The 18,967-nt window shown below is 44.4% G+C and overlaps 1 protein-coding gene across 1 annotated transcript in view; it reads left to right on the top strand.

Annotated features, from left to right (window-relative positions):
* gfra1b (gdnf family receptor alpha 1b) overlaps positions 1 to 5,458 on the top strand; it is a 44,797-nt gene extending 39,339 nt beyond the window's left edge. The window contains exons 7-9 of the mRNA XM_061232191.1: positions 94 to 290; positions 3,050 to 3,097; positions 5,035 to 5,458. Coding sequence (XP_061088175.1) covers positions 94 to 290; positions 3,050 to 3,097; positions 5,035 to 5,163 — 374 coding nt within the window. The 3' untranslated portion in view covers positions 5,164 to 5,458. The remainder of the gene's footprint in view (positions 1 to 93; positions 291 to 3,049; positions 3,098 to 5,034) is intronic.
* The last annotated feature ends 13,509 nt before the right edge of the window (positions 5,459 to 18,967 follow it).

Below are 18,967 nucleotides of genomic sequence, written 5' to 3'. Positions count from 1 at the left end.
GGGGATTCCACTGTGCTAATCAATCGTGTGTCACTTTGGATAAAAGCAGCACCTTTACTGTAATGTCATTGACATATATTTTGTGTCCTACAGGAAATGCCATCCAGGCTTTTGGTAATGGCACTGATGTGGGTGTGTGGCAACCTGTGCCCCCAGTCCTTGCCCCCTCCACCAACTCCCCCCTTCACAGGGGCAGAGACCGCTCTTCCAATGCCCTGGATGACTCCGCCCACACCAACCACCTCCACCCGGCTGCCGGCTCCGTCTACCACTTCTGCAGCAGTCTGCAGGTGAGCACTGTTATGCCACTACCCATATGCAAAGGTTAGTAGAACTCACAATACAGTATCTAGTTTTGATTCAAGGCTTTTGATTGCCTTTGGAGTCCGCTATTGGCATTGTGAACATGGGGACCAGAGTTGTGCCAATGAAAGTCATTACGAGGCTGAGAAATAATTAAAAAAGTCAGAGACATAGGCCAAATAATAAGCTTACAAAAAAAACATTGAACAACATTACGAAGAAAGAGCACTGGTATATGTTTTGGGATAATTGCCTTGATGTGGGATGAAGCACCATTCCAAAATGAGTTTGGAAGCATCTGAGTGAACTTGAGCAGATGCCTTTGTACCACCTGTACACTTCAGGTGCTGCTGCTGCTATATTAGCAATGAAGGTAAGTGAGCCAGCACTAGTGGACGCCATAAATGCCCAAACTATAACACGCCCCCCACCATGTTTCACAGATAAGGGGGCATGTTTCACACTTTGCTCTTTCCAACAATACAAGTCAATCTCGATCTACTCTGTCCACAAGACCTTTTTCCAGAAATCTGCAGGCTCTTTTCTTTACTTAGCAAACTGTAGCTTGGCCATTTTGTTTCTGCGGCAGAGTGGTTTGCATCTTGCAGTGTAGCCTCAGTTGATCTGTTTATATTCTGTGGCGACTAGTCACTGACTCATCCACAACAGCCTCCTGAAGTGTTTCTGATTTGTCAGACAGGTGTTTGTGGGTTTTATTGATTTTATGACAATCATTTTTCATCATCAACTGTAGATGTCTTCCTTGGCTTCCCAGTCCCTTTACAAATACTGAGCAGACCAATGCTGTCTTTTTTAATGATGTTCTAAACTGTTGATTTTGGTAAGTCTATTGATTGACCTATGCTCTGTCTGTTTTTTCTTATTTCTCAGCTTTATAATTGCTTCATTGACTGCCATTAGCAAGTTCTTATGCCTGCACTAAGGAAGCGATTGAGTACACCTTACAAATCATAAACCAACTGTCCAATTACTTTTGGTTCCCTAAAATGGAAGCACTATGTATAAAAAGGGATGTAAGTCCTATATAGATCACCCAATATGGTCCCATGAACCCATAATTACCCTCAAATTAAAGGTGACTGTCTGCATTTTAAGCAACCAAAAGGTTGCAGGTTTTATTTCCAGGTAGGACACTGCCATTCTACACATGAGTAAGGTACTTAACCTGCATTGCTTTGGCATATATCAAACTGTATAAATAGATATGGCTTGATTTACTATTTAGCTTTTAGGCAAATGAAGCAATAGGTACACTTTATTGGTGGGAAAAGGTGAGCAATGCTCAGCTGACCGGCCGGTTCTCATTATGTTCTGTTACGTTATATGTAAAACTATGTAAAAAAAAAAAAAGTTATTTTAAAAGCTGGGTAAGTCACTCTGAATAAATGCCCGCAATGTGATGTTATACAGCTTACAACAATGTAATGTCCTCTATTAGAACTTCACCTGACTTGGGATGCAGTGAGGCATTGTAGTTGAAATGAAATATCTTTGCCACAGACATAGTTGGATTTAATTAAACCGTCATCTTACAGGGAGAGCTAACAGAGTGCATAGTCAATTATTCACAGAAAAACACGGGTGAACGTGGCAAGCTGCCCGACACGCAAACACGCAATTATAACCGCAAACAGCACGGCCGCACCCTCCCCTCCGCCCCCAGTGTATGCTCATTAGGACAGCTGGTTTGCCAAGCGTAACGGCGGTGGGTTCTCCTGGGAGTCGCTGAACCTCCGGAGCTACGCCGTCACTCATTCCGTCTCCATGGAGACGGGGGGCAGGGGGTTGGATGTAGAGGAAAGCGGGTCTCTCCCTCGTCTGTCAAATGCAGACCTTAACTGGGGAAACGAACGCACTACTCCGAGCCAAGAAGAGAGAGTACACTCTCTCTTCTGCACTTTCTATTAAACTTCAAGGACTACAACAACATAAACAATTATGCATTAAACAAAACTCTCTGGGGAAATTTAATAAAGAATCTGATTGTATCAAATCTATATCCATATTTTTAACATAGCAATTCATCATGTTGGCTCGGGTTGTAAAAATATGATTTATTACCAGGGAAAGTTTCCTAACAAAGAGGGGCCTGCTGGCACACAATTAATCATGTTTTTCTGGGATGTGACTTTAAAAATATTTATTTTCTGTGTTTCTACGTTTCATTTGTCTCACTGTGGGATCCCTTATCACCCATACAGCCCCAGCACTCACCCCACCTGCACAGTTTGCCTTCACTCTCTATGTCACACACACACACACAAACACACACACACACACACACACACACACAAACACACACACACACACACCCAGCCCCAACACTCACTCCACCTGCACAGTCTGCCTTCACTCTCTGTCACACACACACACAAACACACACAAACACACACACATACACACACAGAGACACACACACACACCCAGCCCCAACACTAACCCCACCTGCACAGTCTGCCTCTATGTCACACACACACACACACAGCGACACACAAACACACACACACACACACACACACACACACACACATACACACATACACACATACATAAATGCTCACACACAGATATCCAGATACACACACACAAAGACACAGTCACCCAGACACACACACACACACACACACACACATAACCATGCAGACACAGTCACATAGACACACACATACACACACACTTTGTATTGCATATAAAAATTTGCCTTGTCTCTCCCTCCCCCCTGCAGGCTCAGAAGTTGAAGTCTAATGTGACAATGGAGACACTGCTGTGCGTGGTGAGTCTAACTCTTGGGGGCTAATGGGAAGGTCTGACGGAGCTGCCGGAGGGGGGATACACGTAGGTTTTTGAGGTGCTCATGGGGTCACATAGGGGCTCCCCCTCACATACTCCATACTGTAGCTATATGCAGACCTGCCTTTTCCCCCCATTGTTGTCAGCTGGCAGCTTCAGCTAGTGCTCATCTGCTGCCATTTAAAGTTCATTAAATGTCATTGTATATAATAAATGAGCTGTGTTCTAAACAGTGACATTTAATATTTGGCAGAGGTGAGAACAGAATGCTGGAAAATTGCTTACCCTTTGCTGCCGAACAGCGTGAGATCATCTAATCATGCTATGTTTGTCAGAATCGGGTTTTCATCGATTCTGAAAATAAAAACAGCAAACAGCCCTTCGGTGTGTATGAGGTTGTAATAGGTGAGGGTATAAAAAGAACCAAGCGTCAAAATTCAACAGATCATTAAATTACAAAGCAACAAAAGTGAACAAAACTGTGAAACACGTTTTAACCACGGTAATGCCGTACACAAAATGTGTTTGTATTACAGTTTTTTTACAATCACATTTATGCTCATTTCAGAACCTTGAGGTCATTTTTCAAAACTGTAGACACAAAACTAAAAAAAAATCATTTTTCTAAAAACCTTTCAATTGCTTGGATATAATATACATAAACCAAAAATGTGTTCGCTGAACCAAATCACTTCACTACTTCACAATGACACAACTTAACACCAAAGTATTAGCAATTCAAAATGAAATGCACAAATTACATTTGAAAATACTGCCTTTTCTTTCAGTAACTGCAACATTACTCCAAATGTATAGTTTTATGGAAACTGATTACTGTGACAGCATTCCATGTTTAGGTCATGAATGTTTTAGGATACAGAAATCGATTGACACTAATTACTTTGGAACATGATCAATATATCACACTATCATTGGATGTAATATTTAATCATCGTCATCCTTTATCACAGGGGTTTTCAACCAGAGCAGGCAGATGATCGATGTTAGAAGCAGTGAGAGGTGGACTTGGCCAATGAAATGGTAGACGACAAGTGGGGGACCACTCAGAGAGGTGTCCTTGGTCCTTAGTGTAGAGGTGGGGGAGGGGGGCGGGGGGGGGGACAGTGCCTTTTACTGCAGTTGAGGATTTTGCAGAATAGTTCATTTCATGCACACAATGCACCAAAACTACCAAAATACTGCAATCATGCAAAATCATTCTATCAAAGCACCGGCACTAGTTTTCTTCCAACAAGATTTTTTTGCAATCATAGAACAACGATCAAAACACCAACAACCTGTGGCATTATAGTAGATGCAGTCTTTTGGTGGTTCAGCCTGACTGAGAAATTATGTTTTGGCATTTTTGTCAAAAAGTTATTTACAGTTTGGTCCACATACCCTTGTGCTAAGAAGGTTTTGGTAAAAAAGGTTGTTAAAAAAAACCTGTGTTGTAATTGTAACTGATTCCACTATTCCCTTTATTTAGAACCACAAAAAGGACCATATTGAAACATGTATCAAGTATTATTTCCCGCAATAGTAAAGTATTGTAAAAACAACTAAACAGTGAAGCTATAGACATCTTTGTGTTCGCAATCTAAACTAATGTTTTTATAGTATTTCATGTCAAATTAGGTATTTGAACCAATGAGTTTGGAAGGGCAAGATTTCTTCAAAGATAGGAATGCACAATGCATGTTCTGAACAGGCAGACAGGCTGTGTTACAAGTGCTGACCGTCCAAGGTTTTGAAAACCGCACAAACTTCTGAGATTAGCGCCAAAGTGATTGTAAAACTGTAAATGATTCGTAATTTCATCATTGCCTATGACACAACAAATTGTGTGTGATGTTCCACCATTGAAGGCATGTAATAAACGTTTGATTAATTATGGTTATTGTCTCATTGATTGGCTAGGACCCTCCAATGGGTGACCCCAGTTCCCCCCACGCCATCTCCCGAAACTCCTGGAATCCTCCGGCTACGCTAAGTCTCGGCATGCTACAGCTCGCCATCCAGTCCGCCGTCGCTATGGAGCTGTTGTAGCCATGGGAAGAAGGCTTCCTCCTGTCTTCTTGTTGTGTAGTTTTAGTTTGTTGACTTGTTGCTTTTTAAACTGTTAATTTACAAGGCAGTATGGAGGCAATGTATAAGCAACGTGTCAAAGGTTTAGCCTCAATAGCTTTACGACCGGTCTTCTGCTGTATCTAAGTTTAGCACAAGGACAGGGTCGCTGTTTCAGCAGCCAGTATAGGAATGTCAGAGAGTTTAATGATTTGAGGTTTTCAGTAACACTTTCGTTGAAGAGCTATGTAACTACTTCATAAGCACTACATAGCACATTCATAAGCACTAAATAAACATTCATAAGTGTTTCTATCAGTAACCTCAAATAGGCAGATGGTGTGTTATGTCAACATTGATGACATACATTGTGGCATTTCACTTCATATGTCAGGGTTATGTCACTTGCTGCATTGATGTTGACATAACATACCATATGCCTTTGTGGTTATTGACATAAGTGCTTATGAATGCTTTTGTAGTGCATATGAATGTGCTATGTAGTGCTTAAGTAGGACACTTCAAAGAAAGTGTTACCAAGTTTTCACACTGTGTGCTTAAGGAAGGTTGGGGGGTGGGGGGTGGTGCCACACAGAGTTTTTCTCTTTTATTGTATTAAAAATCATGTCTGGTGCATGTGAGTTAAAGCATTCATAGTTTTGGTGTGATGAGGAAGAGGATGGATATGATGCCACAGGGGGATCCGTGTTCCGTGTTGAGTGAAGCCTTTCCACTTTAGCACTCGCTGGTTACGTATAAATGAACACGCCCAGGGCATGCATGTACTTCACCTTATTGTGTGCATCCGTCTTCCCACCCACACCCTACATATCAATCACACGCTATTTTAAACTCATCGCACAGAAAGGCACACCAGATGCTGCTCCTTACAGACAGGAATGTCTCTCAAAGTCTTTACATTACATTACATTATAGGCATTTGGCAGACGCTCTTACCCAGAGCGACGTGCAAGGTGCATACCCATAAACAGAGAAGGGTTTAATTCCTTTCTGTTACAGCATTACACAGAATTATTCATCCAGAAAATTGAGATATTCAAAACAACTCACAGTTATATGAAATATTTGATAATGAAGAGATATCTTGTCACATATTCGTAAGCAGTCTATTCGAAGGTGGCCCATCTTGTCAAATCGCATATGGACTCATCCAATTCCACACATATCCAAGGATTATACAGTCACTTCAATAACACTAATCTCAACATGCACTGGAACCAAATTTTTCTGTGCATTATTTGGAATATGGATATAAGAAAATCACACAATGGTATAGAGTGTTAACCAAATTAAATATGTAACATAAGGAAAAGGTTCAAACAGGTTAGTAAGTGTGGTAATGGCGATCAAAACCTCATCCTTCTCATCCAATCAATACATCGGGGATTGTTCATAATGTCAACATGCAGCCAGACCAAAATGATCTACAGTAACACATTACTTTCACAATGGAAAAAGCGAACTGTGTTTTTTGCACAGTTAATCACTGGGTACATGGGTCTGATCGAACCAAGTCATCCCTGTCCAGTGTAGATATGAAGTGTATATATCAAGTGTATTTCATCCCAGGTCAGTGTCAATATAAAGTGGTATTCTTGTATGGTTTGTAATGTGTTGCTTTTTGTTTTGTTTTTGTTTTGTTCTTTTCTTCACAGTGGATCTGATGCAACATCAGGTCTACATCTTCATACACTCTCAGAAAAAATGGTTCTTTGACTTGTCTCCATGGAAGAACCCTTTTTAGTTCTTTATGGAGCCCTCTATAGGTTTGAAGTGTGAAAGCTCCCAGGCAAAGAGCCATTTTGCCCGACAAAGACCCGTTCAACTAGATACTGTAGCGTTCTTCTTGGAAATCAAAGGGTTCCTTTTGGAACCATATTTCTGAGAAGTTTAACTTAAAGATATCAAATGGTAATGATGGATGAACCTTTATACAAAGGATCAGTAGTGAATATAGCTAGGGCTAGATAGATTTTCTTCCAAGGAGTACATGTGTTCCTAAATTTAAATATTTAGGAGTACAATAATGCATCCAAATAAGTAGATATGCTCCAAAATTAATTTTCATATTAGCACACATCAATTTTCTGGAGTCATTGGGCCTCATGCCAGGACCACTCGTTCCTCTTAGGTAGGAACATAATTTACAAGTGGTCCCTGCCTGTCATACAAATCATATAAACAATGCATTCCATTCATTTTCTATGGAGCACATGTCAGTGCAGCTCGCCTGTCTCACAGAACTTTAAGTATTCGAACTAGGCATTGCAGATTAAATATGAATCAAGATTCAGCCGCTGCATTGCTTATTTCTCACCTCAAATGTTTTCAGAAAAGTATTTTCGTTTTTAGTAGGAGGATGGAGGAATAATAGAAGGTTTATCAAAGGTCTGTCGTATTGTGATGTTTTGGAAAAGCCAATGCATCCCATTGCCGGTCTATCTGACAGAACACACCTAAAGTAGCGTAAATACTGTATTATAACAGACATCTTCAATTAGAGGTTTCTGGAAGTTTATTGAATCCGACGTGGCGTGAATCTCGTACAAGCCCTTCCTCTGAAAAAAGTATGAGAAATGTACAATAAGAATATGAAAATGATCTTGCATGAGGCCCATTGTTCCTACAAGCATTGTGGAAAAAGCAGCCTTTAAAACAATGGATCAGTGGCGGAGAGAGCAGCCTTTAAACAAGGGATCAGTGGCGGAGAGAGCGGCCTTTAAACAAGGGATGCCACTACTCCACACATTTTACAAGCCGTCACTCATACGCAGTAATGTGCCAACAGAACCCTTTCGTATTACATATATTTGAATTTTATTGTGGTATAGTTCATTTGGCATTGACAGGGCTTTATATGATGTAGGTATGTAGGTATACAATGAATTCAGAATGATGTAAAGGCATCTGAATACAAGTCACAGAAGAACAGGACAGGATGCAATGTTTTCAGTATTATGGTATGTTCTGTATTGTTCTCTAGTGTCTAATGTAGGTTTACAAGTCAGTGGGCCATTCTGCTCTTTAACCCAATGCTGAAATCTATCTGAAATGCTATACGTAGCCCATCTCTGTCATTGCCTGATTATTGTTTATGTAAATATTCCAATTTCCAATTTGTTTATTTTTTACATTAGTTTTTACTTGTTCTGCCATCTTTCACGTGAAGGAGGGAGGCACAGGAAAATACAGCCTTTCAATTATCCCATGAAATGAAAACCAAACTAGACAGGTCTATGGCCAGGAAAACAGATGTAATTCCCAGGAAAGGGAAGGCTGATGACCTGGGGCATGGAGCCACTCCTGTCTTAAAAAAAATCTACATTTGATATTTGTAATCATCTTGTCTATGTGACTTTGGTTAAAAAATGTAAGAAAAAGAACAAAATGTTTATATTTCATTGAAAATATGGGCTACATCACTTCTTAACTTGTGAAAATGTGCCATCTATTAAAAAACATCATTAAAAATGTTGATCCGAACAAAGTGAGTTGTGTCTTTGTCATGGGAAAAAGGAAACTCAGACAATTGGCCTGCAGTGATATTTTACCCGCTACCAAGCAGCTACTCAAGTTTTGGAAATACAAATCAAACAGGAAGCTCTTTAACAAGAAACAACGGGGGTGGTAAGGAATTGCTGACTGCTTAATACACACAAATTCTCAGTATTACCCACAACATGGTTACTATTAAACTTTTGTTGTACCAAGATTTCTGACAGCACATGAATAGGATGAAAATGGTTTCATGCCGCACACCACAGTGTCTCACTCTCTCCGTCTGTGTATTGTGGCGCTCTGGGGGTTACTGCTGCTTGTTAGTACGATACTGGCTCACTTGCTGATAGCTACATACTACATACTACGTAGCCTACATACTTGCAAGCTACAAACAATCTTTCCTCTCTGACCGGTTTAGGTTCCGGGTATTTAGGAAGCAATAATAATGGAGGAAACAGGGATACAGGTTTATAGGAAAGCTAGTTTAGAGGGAGACATATTTACAGGAAGACTTATTCAAGATTTATTCATCATTCATTCATTCATTCATTCATTATCCTAACCCGCTTATCCTGAACAGGGTCGCAGGGGGGCTGGAGCCTATCCCAGCATACCTGCGAAAGGCAGGAATACACCCTGGACAGGTCGCCAGTCCATCGCAGGGCACACACACCATTCACTCACACACTCATACCCATGGGCAATTTAGACTCTCCAATCAGCCTAACCTGCATGTCTTTGGACTGTGGGAGGAAACCGGAGTACCCGGAGGAAACCCACGCAGACACGGGGAGAACATGCAAACTCCGCAGAGAGGCCCCGGCCGACCGGGATTCGAACCCAGGACCTCCTTGCTGTGAGGCGGCAGTGCTACCCACTGCACCATCCATGCTGCAGGAAGACTGATTTAAAGGAAGTCTATTTAGAAAGCAATAATAATAGAGGATACAGGGATAGAAGGAGACATATTTACAGGAAGACTGGGTCACAGTCCATAACGATGGGGTTAAAAGAAGATGGGCTTAGAGACACAGAACACCACTAATGGATACTTCTCATCCATACCTTCTTGGCAATGCTGTTCCTCCACTGGTCCTTTGGTTGTGGCTTTTCAGTAAACTATTTATTTTGTAAGTGATTTAATTTGTGTACAATTGACATGTGACTTTTGTAGACATACAGCAGTATGAACTTCATTATTAAGACAGGCAAAGATAAGACAGCTGAGCGAGTAATATGTCTACATGCTCATTTGTGTTTCTAAGTATGAATAATTTACTCTTTCATTAACTTCAAAAGTCAAGCATTCTGCACAACAGATTGTTTTTTCCTCAGTTTAGTGATAAAGCTAGTCCTCACATTTGAGAGCACTTAGAACCACAACAGCTGTCTGCACACTTGAGTCACTTCACACACTCAGGCACACATGTACTTGCACACACTTATTTGGAAATGTGCAAAACATCGCGCATTTGGTTCATTGCCCTCCTACTTAAATTTGTCTGTGTTATAATGTATCTCAGAACCTTAGCGCTGGCAAAGAGCTTCACAATAACAGTTGCTTATCATCTGACTTTGTGACGTTTCTGTCTCATACCTGGGGGAGGCAGTTCTGATCTCATCACAGGGACACAGACATATGAACACACACACACACACACACACACACACACACACACACACACACACAGACACCTGGGGGTGGCATCACTTATCTCATCACAGGCACAAACACATACAAACACACACACATGCATACACCAACACGCACACACACCTGGGGGAGGATTCACTCATCTGCTGACTTTCCCACTGACTGTTCCACCTTCTGGCTGGGTAATAACAGAGACAGCTAGCATCAATCTGTCAATTGCTGTTGATCCTGTAAAGAACATGGAGTCATACTTGTGCACACACAGGGCACAAGATGCGAATATTGAATCTAAATCCTGTGTTATTGTTTTTATACTACTCATGAAAAGAACTTGTGCTATCAAAATCATATTTTTAATAGTTATTGTGGCAGGGCTTGCTCAGGAGAGGGAAATGCTTTGTCAGCAATCTTGCGCCATGTCTACTGGTGAAGTAGGCACACACACCTGGGTTTCATTAATAGTGCTGATAAGTGTACTTCTTTCTCTCAGTTAGTGATCCAATGGAATCCAAACGCGAGAGAGCGAGAAAGAGAGAGAGAGAGAGAGAGAGAGAGGTGAGTGAACTAACAGAAAGCAAGCCAAAAAGCGCACGTGCCAAGGGTGTAACTTCCTTTTGGGTTGTTGGGTTGAAATGCATATATCCACAGAACTGCAACCCTCTAGGGTGTCCGGGGGCACGGGTTTTTGCCGCCCAAAATATTGCTGGATGTCGCAGCAAAGCTGTTGAAAATCACAAAGAACTGAAGATTTTCCCTTCCCAATTTTACCCTAGCCAGTTGTACCCTATCTATTCCAATTATCAAAGTTAGCTGAGGATACACCATCAACGACCCCATCCCTTGGAAGCCCGGGTGGATCTAGTGATCCTGAGAACCTTATCGTCTCACCCATGACCGCGATTCCAAGACACCCAGGACGCTATTGTGTGCAGCGATCCTACTAATCTCTGCAGAGTCCCTCCCTCAGAGCCGACGATCCAATTACGACACTTTTCAGCAATTACGATGAGAGCCAGCCCGGCTTTGGCAGGACCGGGACAATGTGCAGCTCTAGCAACACTAACAAATGGCAAGTTGCTGACTGCAAGGAACAGCAAGGAACTTTGCAGAAACTTTGTTAGAAATGATGTAAGGTGTGCAGAGCTAGTTCGGGCAGACAACTTGAGAGGCGCCTCCCATTCAGACAATGCTTATGTCTAATGGAAGGGCCTATATAAACCACCAATCTGTTCCGGCCCTTGCTCATTCTGCTGCTGCTCTGTCATGCTGTGCTGCTGCTAGCTGTTGCTACTTTGCTGGAATTGATCTGCTCTGGAGATCATGTAAGAGCTGTCCTGCTGCCTGGCTCATTCTGCATGCTAAAGCTATGCTAAAGCCTGCTTCTTTCTGTTGCGTTTCATTTGGCATGCTGTCACTCCTATGCCGCCGTTGCTGATATTGCATGCTGTTGCCACATTCGTTAGCTACATTTGCTGGAATTATCCCGCCCATTCCTGAATCATGCCTTCAAAAATGTTTGCACTCCCACCAACACCCCACCATGCACCTGTGAGCTCTGCTTTCTCATGAACGGGGGTTTGTAGTCACTCCCCGTTGTTTTGGCTGGCTTACAACCGGGAGTTCATTGCGCGTTGTCTGACTCAAATAGCATTAGTAAAATAAAACATGCTTGTGTGTTTGTTTTAATTTCTTGTACAATGTGTTGGGGTTATTTGCCCTGTTTTGTAACATCCCCTGTAAATGCTATGTTGTTTGCTATATTTCTTTGTTAGTTTTTTGTTTTGGTTATATTATTCTGTTATTTGTGAGGGTGATCAGTGAAGATTACCATTTGTTGGTTTATTTGTTTAAATAAGTCACTCACTGTATGAAAATGGCACTAAAAAACTGTAATTACCGCATCTCCCTGTGTCCAGCAATTCTGTCCCTCCCAGTGGTGTCACCCACCATATTAAAGTTATATTACAGATGAAAAAGAATTAACACAGAAAACAAATACTGCAATATTAACGGGATAGTTCACTTTCCATAGGCTGTTAATATTATTTTAATATTACTTTATTTGTACTATATACATTTTCAATTGGCCCAGACGGTTTTAGACAACTTTGAGAAAACTCTGTGGCTTTACAAAGGTATGCATAGGGCAATCAAGGGTTTGTGAGAGAAGTAAGAAAGGACACTTAGTATGAAGTAATTTTCAAAGCGGCTTGTATTTCAGACATTTGCCTCGAGAGGTTGTATGTGTGCATATTACTTGATTTTTCTTCCAAAATTATGTTATTATTTTCATTTGGAGTTTTTTACAATAGCACATACAACCTGAGACCACTCTGCTCTAAGAAAGAAATACTAGCACAATATAAAAACCGATGATAATTGTGCATTAATACTATAAAATGAATGTGTTCATACAGTGCAGTCATATGAGGTTAAAGTATAGACTGTCCCCTTTAATTTGAGAGTATTCACATCCATATAACCTAACATAATATACAAACCCATTCAACCCAGTAATGCTTGCCTTTTCCTACCAGTGTAAATGGTAAAAGGCTGGCATTTATATAGTGCCTTTATCCAAATTGTACAATTGATGCTTCTCATTCACCCATTCATACACACACTCAGACACCAATGGGGATTGGCTGCCATGCAAGGCACCAACCAGCTCGTTCCTACTGCTTAGTTTGCCTTAAAGCTAAATGGTATCTAGCACTGTATCCAGCCTGGTCTTGAAAACCCCCAGCTTTTCTTCCTCCACTATAAGTATTGGCAAGCTATTCTACACAGTGACCACACTCTGTGTGAAAAAGTGAATAATGAATTAAATTAATTTAAAAGCGTTAATCAAATCTCCCCTAAAACTTTTACAAAGCTTGAAGAGATTAAGCATCTTAAGTTTTCCTTTTCCGATCTTTTATACATGGAATCAATCTGGTTGCCCTTCTTTGAACCCTTCCAGCACCTATATATCATTTTTCAAGGTCCCCAGAACTGCTCACAATACTCTAAGTGTGGTCTGACAAAGGTATTGTATAAGGTAAGTATATCCATCCATCCATCCATCCATCGTCACCCGCTTATCCGGAGTCGGGTCGCGGGGGCAGTAGGCAAAGCCGGGTATTCCAGGCGTCCCTCTCCCCAGCAACGCATTCTAGCTCCTCCTGGGGGATCCCGAGGCGTTCCCTGGCCAGGAGAGATATATAATCTCTCCAGCGGGCTCTGGGTCTCCCTCGGGGTCTCCGCCCAGTTGGACGAGCCCGGAAAACCTCCAAAGGGAGGCGCCCGGGAGGCATCCTGATGAGATGCCCGAACCACCTCAATTGGCTCCTTTCGACGCGAAGGAGCAGCGGCTCTACTCCGAGCTCCCTCCGGATGTCCGAGCTCCTCACCCTATCTCTAAGGCTGAGCCCGGCCACCCTACGGAGGAAGCTCATTTCGGCCGCTTGTATACGCGATCTCGTTCTTTCGGTCACTACCCAAAGCTCGTGACCATAGGTGAGGGTTGGGACGTAGATCGACCAGTAAATCGAGAGCTTCGCCTTCCGGCTCAGCTCCTTCTTCACCACAACGGTCCGGTGCAACGCCCGCATTACTGCTGACGCTGCACCGATCCGCCTGTCGATCTCACGCTCCCTTCTACCCTCACTCGTGAACAAGACCCCGAGATACTTGAACTCCTTCACTTGGGGCAAAGACTCGTTCCCAACCCGGAGGGAGCAATCCACCGTTTTCCGGCAGAGAACCATGGCCTCGGACTTGGAGGTGCTGACTCTCATCCCGGCCGCCTCACACTCGGCTGCAAACCGCTCCAGTGCGTGCTGAAGGTCACGGTCCGATGAAGCCAGCAGAACCACATCATCCGCAAAAAGCAGAGATGCGATTCTGAGGTCACCAAACCGGACACTCTCCTGACCTCGGCTGCGCCTTGAGATCCTGTCCATGAATACCACAAACAGGACCGGTGACAAGGGGCAACCTTGGCGGAGTCCAACACCCACCGGAAACGTGCTTGACTTTGTGCCGAGAATGCGGACACAGCTCTCACTTTGGTTATACAGGGACCTGATGGCTCGTAACAACGGCCCCGGTACCCCATACTCCCGCAGTACACCCCACAGGGTTCCCCGGGGGACACGGTCGAAAGCCTTCTCCAAGTCCACAAAGCACATGTGGACTGGATGGGCAAACTCCCATGACCCCGCCAGCAACCCTGCCAAGGTAAAGAGCTGGTCCACTGTTCCACGGCCAGGACGGAAGCCACATTGCTCCTCCTGAATCCGAGGTTCGACCGTCGGTCGGAGCCTCCTTTCCAGTACCCTAGAGTAAGCTTTCCCAGGGAGGCTGAGGAGTGTGATACCCCGGTAATTGGAGCACACCCTCCGATCCCCCTTCTTGAAAATGGGGACCACCACCCCGGTCTGCCACTCTACAGGTACTGTCCCCGATCTCCACGCGACACTGAAGAGGCGTGTCAGCCAAGACAGCCCAACAATGTCCAGAGCCTTCAGCATCTCAGGGCGAATCTCATCTACACCCGGCGACTTGCCACTGAGGAGCTTTTTGACTACCTCAGCAACTTCCGCCAGGGATATAGGTGCAGATTCCCCCGAGTCTTCAGGCTCTGCCTCTTCCACAGAGGACGTGTTGTTCGGGTTCAGGAGCTCCTCGAAGTGCTCTTTCCACCGTCCGACAATATCCCCAGTCCGGGTCAGCAGTTCTCCTCCCCTGCTGAAAACAGCCTGAGACAAGCCCTGCTTTCCCTTTCTGAGTCGTCGGATGGTTTGCCAGAACTTCCTCGAGGCCAACCGAAAGTCCTTCTCCATAGCCTCCCCGAACTCCTCCCATACCCGGGTTTTTGCTTCAGTGACTGCCGAAGCTGCAGCCCTTCTGGCCACCCGGTACCTGTCTGCTGCTTCAGGGGACCCCCGGGCCAGCCAAGCCCGAAAGGCCTCCTTCTTCAGCTTGACGGCCTCCCTCACCGCTGGTGTCCACCAGCGGGTTCTTGGGTTGCCGCCCCGACAGGCACCGATGACCTTCTGACCACAGCTCCTGCTTGCCGCCTCTGCAATGGAGGCTTTGAACATGGCCCACTCGGACTCCATGTCCCCAGCTTCCCCCGGGATGCATGAGAAGTTCTTCCGGAGGTGGGAGTTGAAGACCTCGCGAACAGGGGCCTCCGCCAGACGTTCCCAGTTCACCCTCACTACACGTTTGGGTTTACCGGGTCTGTCAGGCAGCCTCCCCGGCCACTTGATCCAACTCACCACCAGGTGGTGATCAGTTGACAGCTCTGCTCCTCTCTTCACCCGAGTGTCCAAGACATACGGCCGCAGGTCTGATGATACGACCACAAAGTCGATCATCGATCTTTGGCCTAAGGTGCTCTGGTACCAAGTACACTTATGAGCTACCCTATGTTCGAACATGGTGTTTGTTATCGACAATCCATGGCCAGCACAGAAGTCCAATAACAAAACACCGCTTGGGTTCAGATCAGGCAGGCCGTTCCTCCCAATCACCCCCCTCCAGGTTTCTCCGTCATTGCCCACGTGAGCGTTGAAGTCGCCCAGCAGAACTATGGAGTCTCCGGGTGGCACCCTTTCCAGGATGCCACCCAGTGACTCCAAGAAGGCCGGATACTCTGAACTGCCATTTGGTGCATACGCACAAATGACAGTCAGAGCCTTCCCCCCAGCGACACGTAGTCGCAGAGAAGCGACCCTCTCGTTCCCCGGGTGGAACTCCAACACAGTGGCGCTCAGCCGGTGGCTTGTGAGTATCCCCACACCCGCCCGGCGCCTCTCACCTTGAGCAACTCCAGAAAAGAACAGAGTCCAGCCCCTCTCCAGGAGTTTGGTTCCGGAACCAGTACTGTGCGTGGAGGTGAGCCCAACTATATCTAGTTGGTACCGCTCCGCCTCCCGCACTAGCTCAGGTTCCTTCCCCACCAGAGAGGTGACGTTCCACGTCCCCAGAACCAGTCTGCGACGCCGAGGATCAGCACGCCCGGATCCCCGCCTTTGCCTACTGCCCGTTGGGCAAAGCACCCGACTCCGATGCCGACCCCTGCAGGTGGTGAGCCCACAGGGCGGCGACCCCACGTGACCAGTTCGGGCTGTGCCCGGCCGGGCCCCATGGGATAAGGCCCGGCCACCAGACGCTCGCCGACGAGCTCCCCTCCCGGGTCTGGCTCCAGCAGGGGGCCCCGGTTTCCCTTTTCCGGGCGAGGTAACTGGGTCTTTGTGTGGCCGTGTCATGGGAGTCTTTGAATCGCTCTTAGTCCGGCCCCTCCCCCGGGACCAATTTGCCTTGGGAGACCCTACTGGGGGCTAACAGTGCCCCCGACAACCTAGCTCCCAGGATCACCGGGACACACAAACCCCTCCACCACGTTAAGGTGGCGATTCCTCGGAGGTAAGTATAACGTCCTTAAATTTATACCCAATACTTTTGGCTATTCAATGCTCTAGCATCCTGTTGGCCATTTACTGCTACAGCACCTTGACTAGAACCTGAAATTACTCTATTTATTATTAAATTACTAATTAAGTCTTTTTCAACTTGAGCATATTCCAATTTTTTACCACCCATAATGTAATCCTGCGTTATGTTTATATTTCCCACATGTAGAACGTTCATGTAGAACAATAGGCTGTTAGTAAGCCTATTGTTTCGCCTATATATCTCTGACCATTATTTTCTTTCTCAGCCTCATAATGGCTTCCTTGACTTTCACTGGCACAGCTCTGGTCCTTGTGCTGACAAACACCAATGACAGACTCCAAAGGCAATAAAAAGCCTAGAATCAAGACTAGATCCTGGAGCTTTCCCATACCCGCACTAAGGAGGCTATTGAAACTGCTAAATAATCATTACAGCAGGACCACGCCCACTCAGTCCTCCAGCACTCCTATGCAGGTACAGGTATTTCCCTTAACATCTTTAAAAAGAAAAAAGCATGGGATTCCCAACCTGTGGTGCAGGTATGTTCACTTGACACAGAGCAAACTATTGTATCTGAAGGAGGAAAATAGAGGGACTGAGGAACAGCACATGAATTGCTCTCTCTGTCATTGCAGGAAGAGGACTTCAGCTCTAATTAACGTCCCCTTGACCTTTCTGACATGACACTCGAGTGATGTCTCCAGAGTACCTCGATGACCTTTGCTTTCTCAAGGATTACAACCACTTTCTGGACCCCTACTTTATCTGAAGGCTAAATGTCAAGGGGCAGAATTGTCTGGAAAGAAACACCCAGTCCCCAAAGGTTGTTTGCCCAGAACTCTTTTTTCAGCTGGTCCATCGAAATGACACAAGAACAGTAAGTGGAATGAGTGCAGCACAAAGCTTGGAGATTATACTGATCTGCAACACAAGTTCTTCCGGTGAGCACCACCACATTCTTGCAACCCACAGTTCACAGAATTCTGAGAGCCTTTCGCACAGCTGGGGATGTGGACAAAGGGCATGGTTAACCAGCATTCTTCCAATCAGCTTCTTGAACTGACTTTAATTTAGTCACCAATGGCATGTTCAGATCTGTAAGGTCTAGAGCAGTGGTAAGCAACCCTGTTCCTGGAGATCTGTAGCACTATCCTATAGGCTTTCATTTCAACCCTAATTTGACACACCTGACTACTAATTAGCAGCTCGACTAGCTGTTGAATGAGGTTTGTTTTGTTAGTGTTGGTGTGAAAAGCTACAATACGATAGACCAACAGAGTTGCTTACCATTGGTCTAGAGTATAGATCAGGATCAGTTGATGAGGAGGTGATGGTTTTGGAATGGATGGTGAGGAGAAAGCATGGACAACCAGATGACTTCACAGTCTCTACATTCCTCTAGATTGCCAACCAGGTGACAGCATGTACAGTACTAGCACAAATAGTGGAAACACAGTATTTATAAACAGTTGATGATTAATGCTATATTTTTCAACAATTAAGCATAATAAATATATTTGTACCTCGGCACTGAAATAACACCTCAAATAAATACAGCATTCTGAAGACATTGTCAGGTGGAAGTGAATTATTTTCATTTAACCTTGCTAACCAGAACAGATCGAACAGGTGTGTCGATTTTTTTCCACAGCCAAAATATCCAATAAATATCAATGTATTATGAATTCATGTAGCCGATCTGATGACAAAAATACGTTAGGCCTACTGTAGGCTACATTGCACTGAGTTAGGCTACACTTTGCTGGAAAGATAACCATGGGAGATGTGTCAAACATAATGTAATAGAGCGTTTTAACTTCGGCATAACTTTCAACTCATGAGTGAGTGATGAGAGAAGTGAGGAGAGAAAGTGCCACAAGTGTAGAGGAATATACTTAGACACGGAACGCCCCGAGATGCTAAAATACACTCGCCGAGCACTTTATTAGGTATTTATTAGACTTCTTTGTTATTTGCGTTACTGTCACCTTCCTGTCAGCTTTGACCAGTCTGGCCATTCTCCTCTGATGTCTCTCATTAAAAAGGCGTTTCTGACTGGAGAACTGCTGCTCATTGGATTTTTTTTGGTTGTTTCGCACCATTCTTTGCAAACTCAAGACAAATCCCAGGAGATCAGCAGTTTTTGAGATACTCAAACCGCAG

The sequence above is a fragment of the Conger conger genome, chromosome 2 (genome assembly GCF_963514075.1).
Source record: "Conger conger chromosome 2, fConCon1.1, whole genome shotgun sequence".
NCBI classification, from domain to species: domain Eukaryota; kingdom Metazoa; phylum Chordata; class Actinopteri; order Anguilliformes; family Congridae; genus Conger; species Conger conger.
The sequence above is the reverse complement of the archived record's forward strand: the minus strand, read 5'-3'. Positions and strand labels throughout refer to the sequence as shown.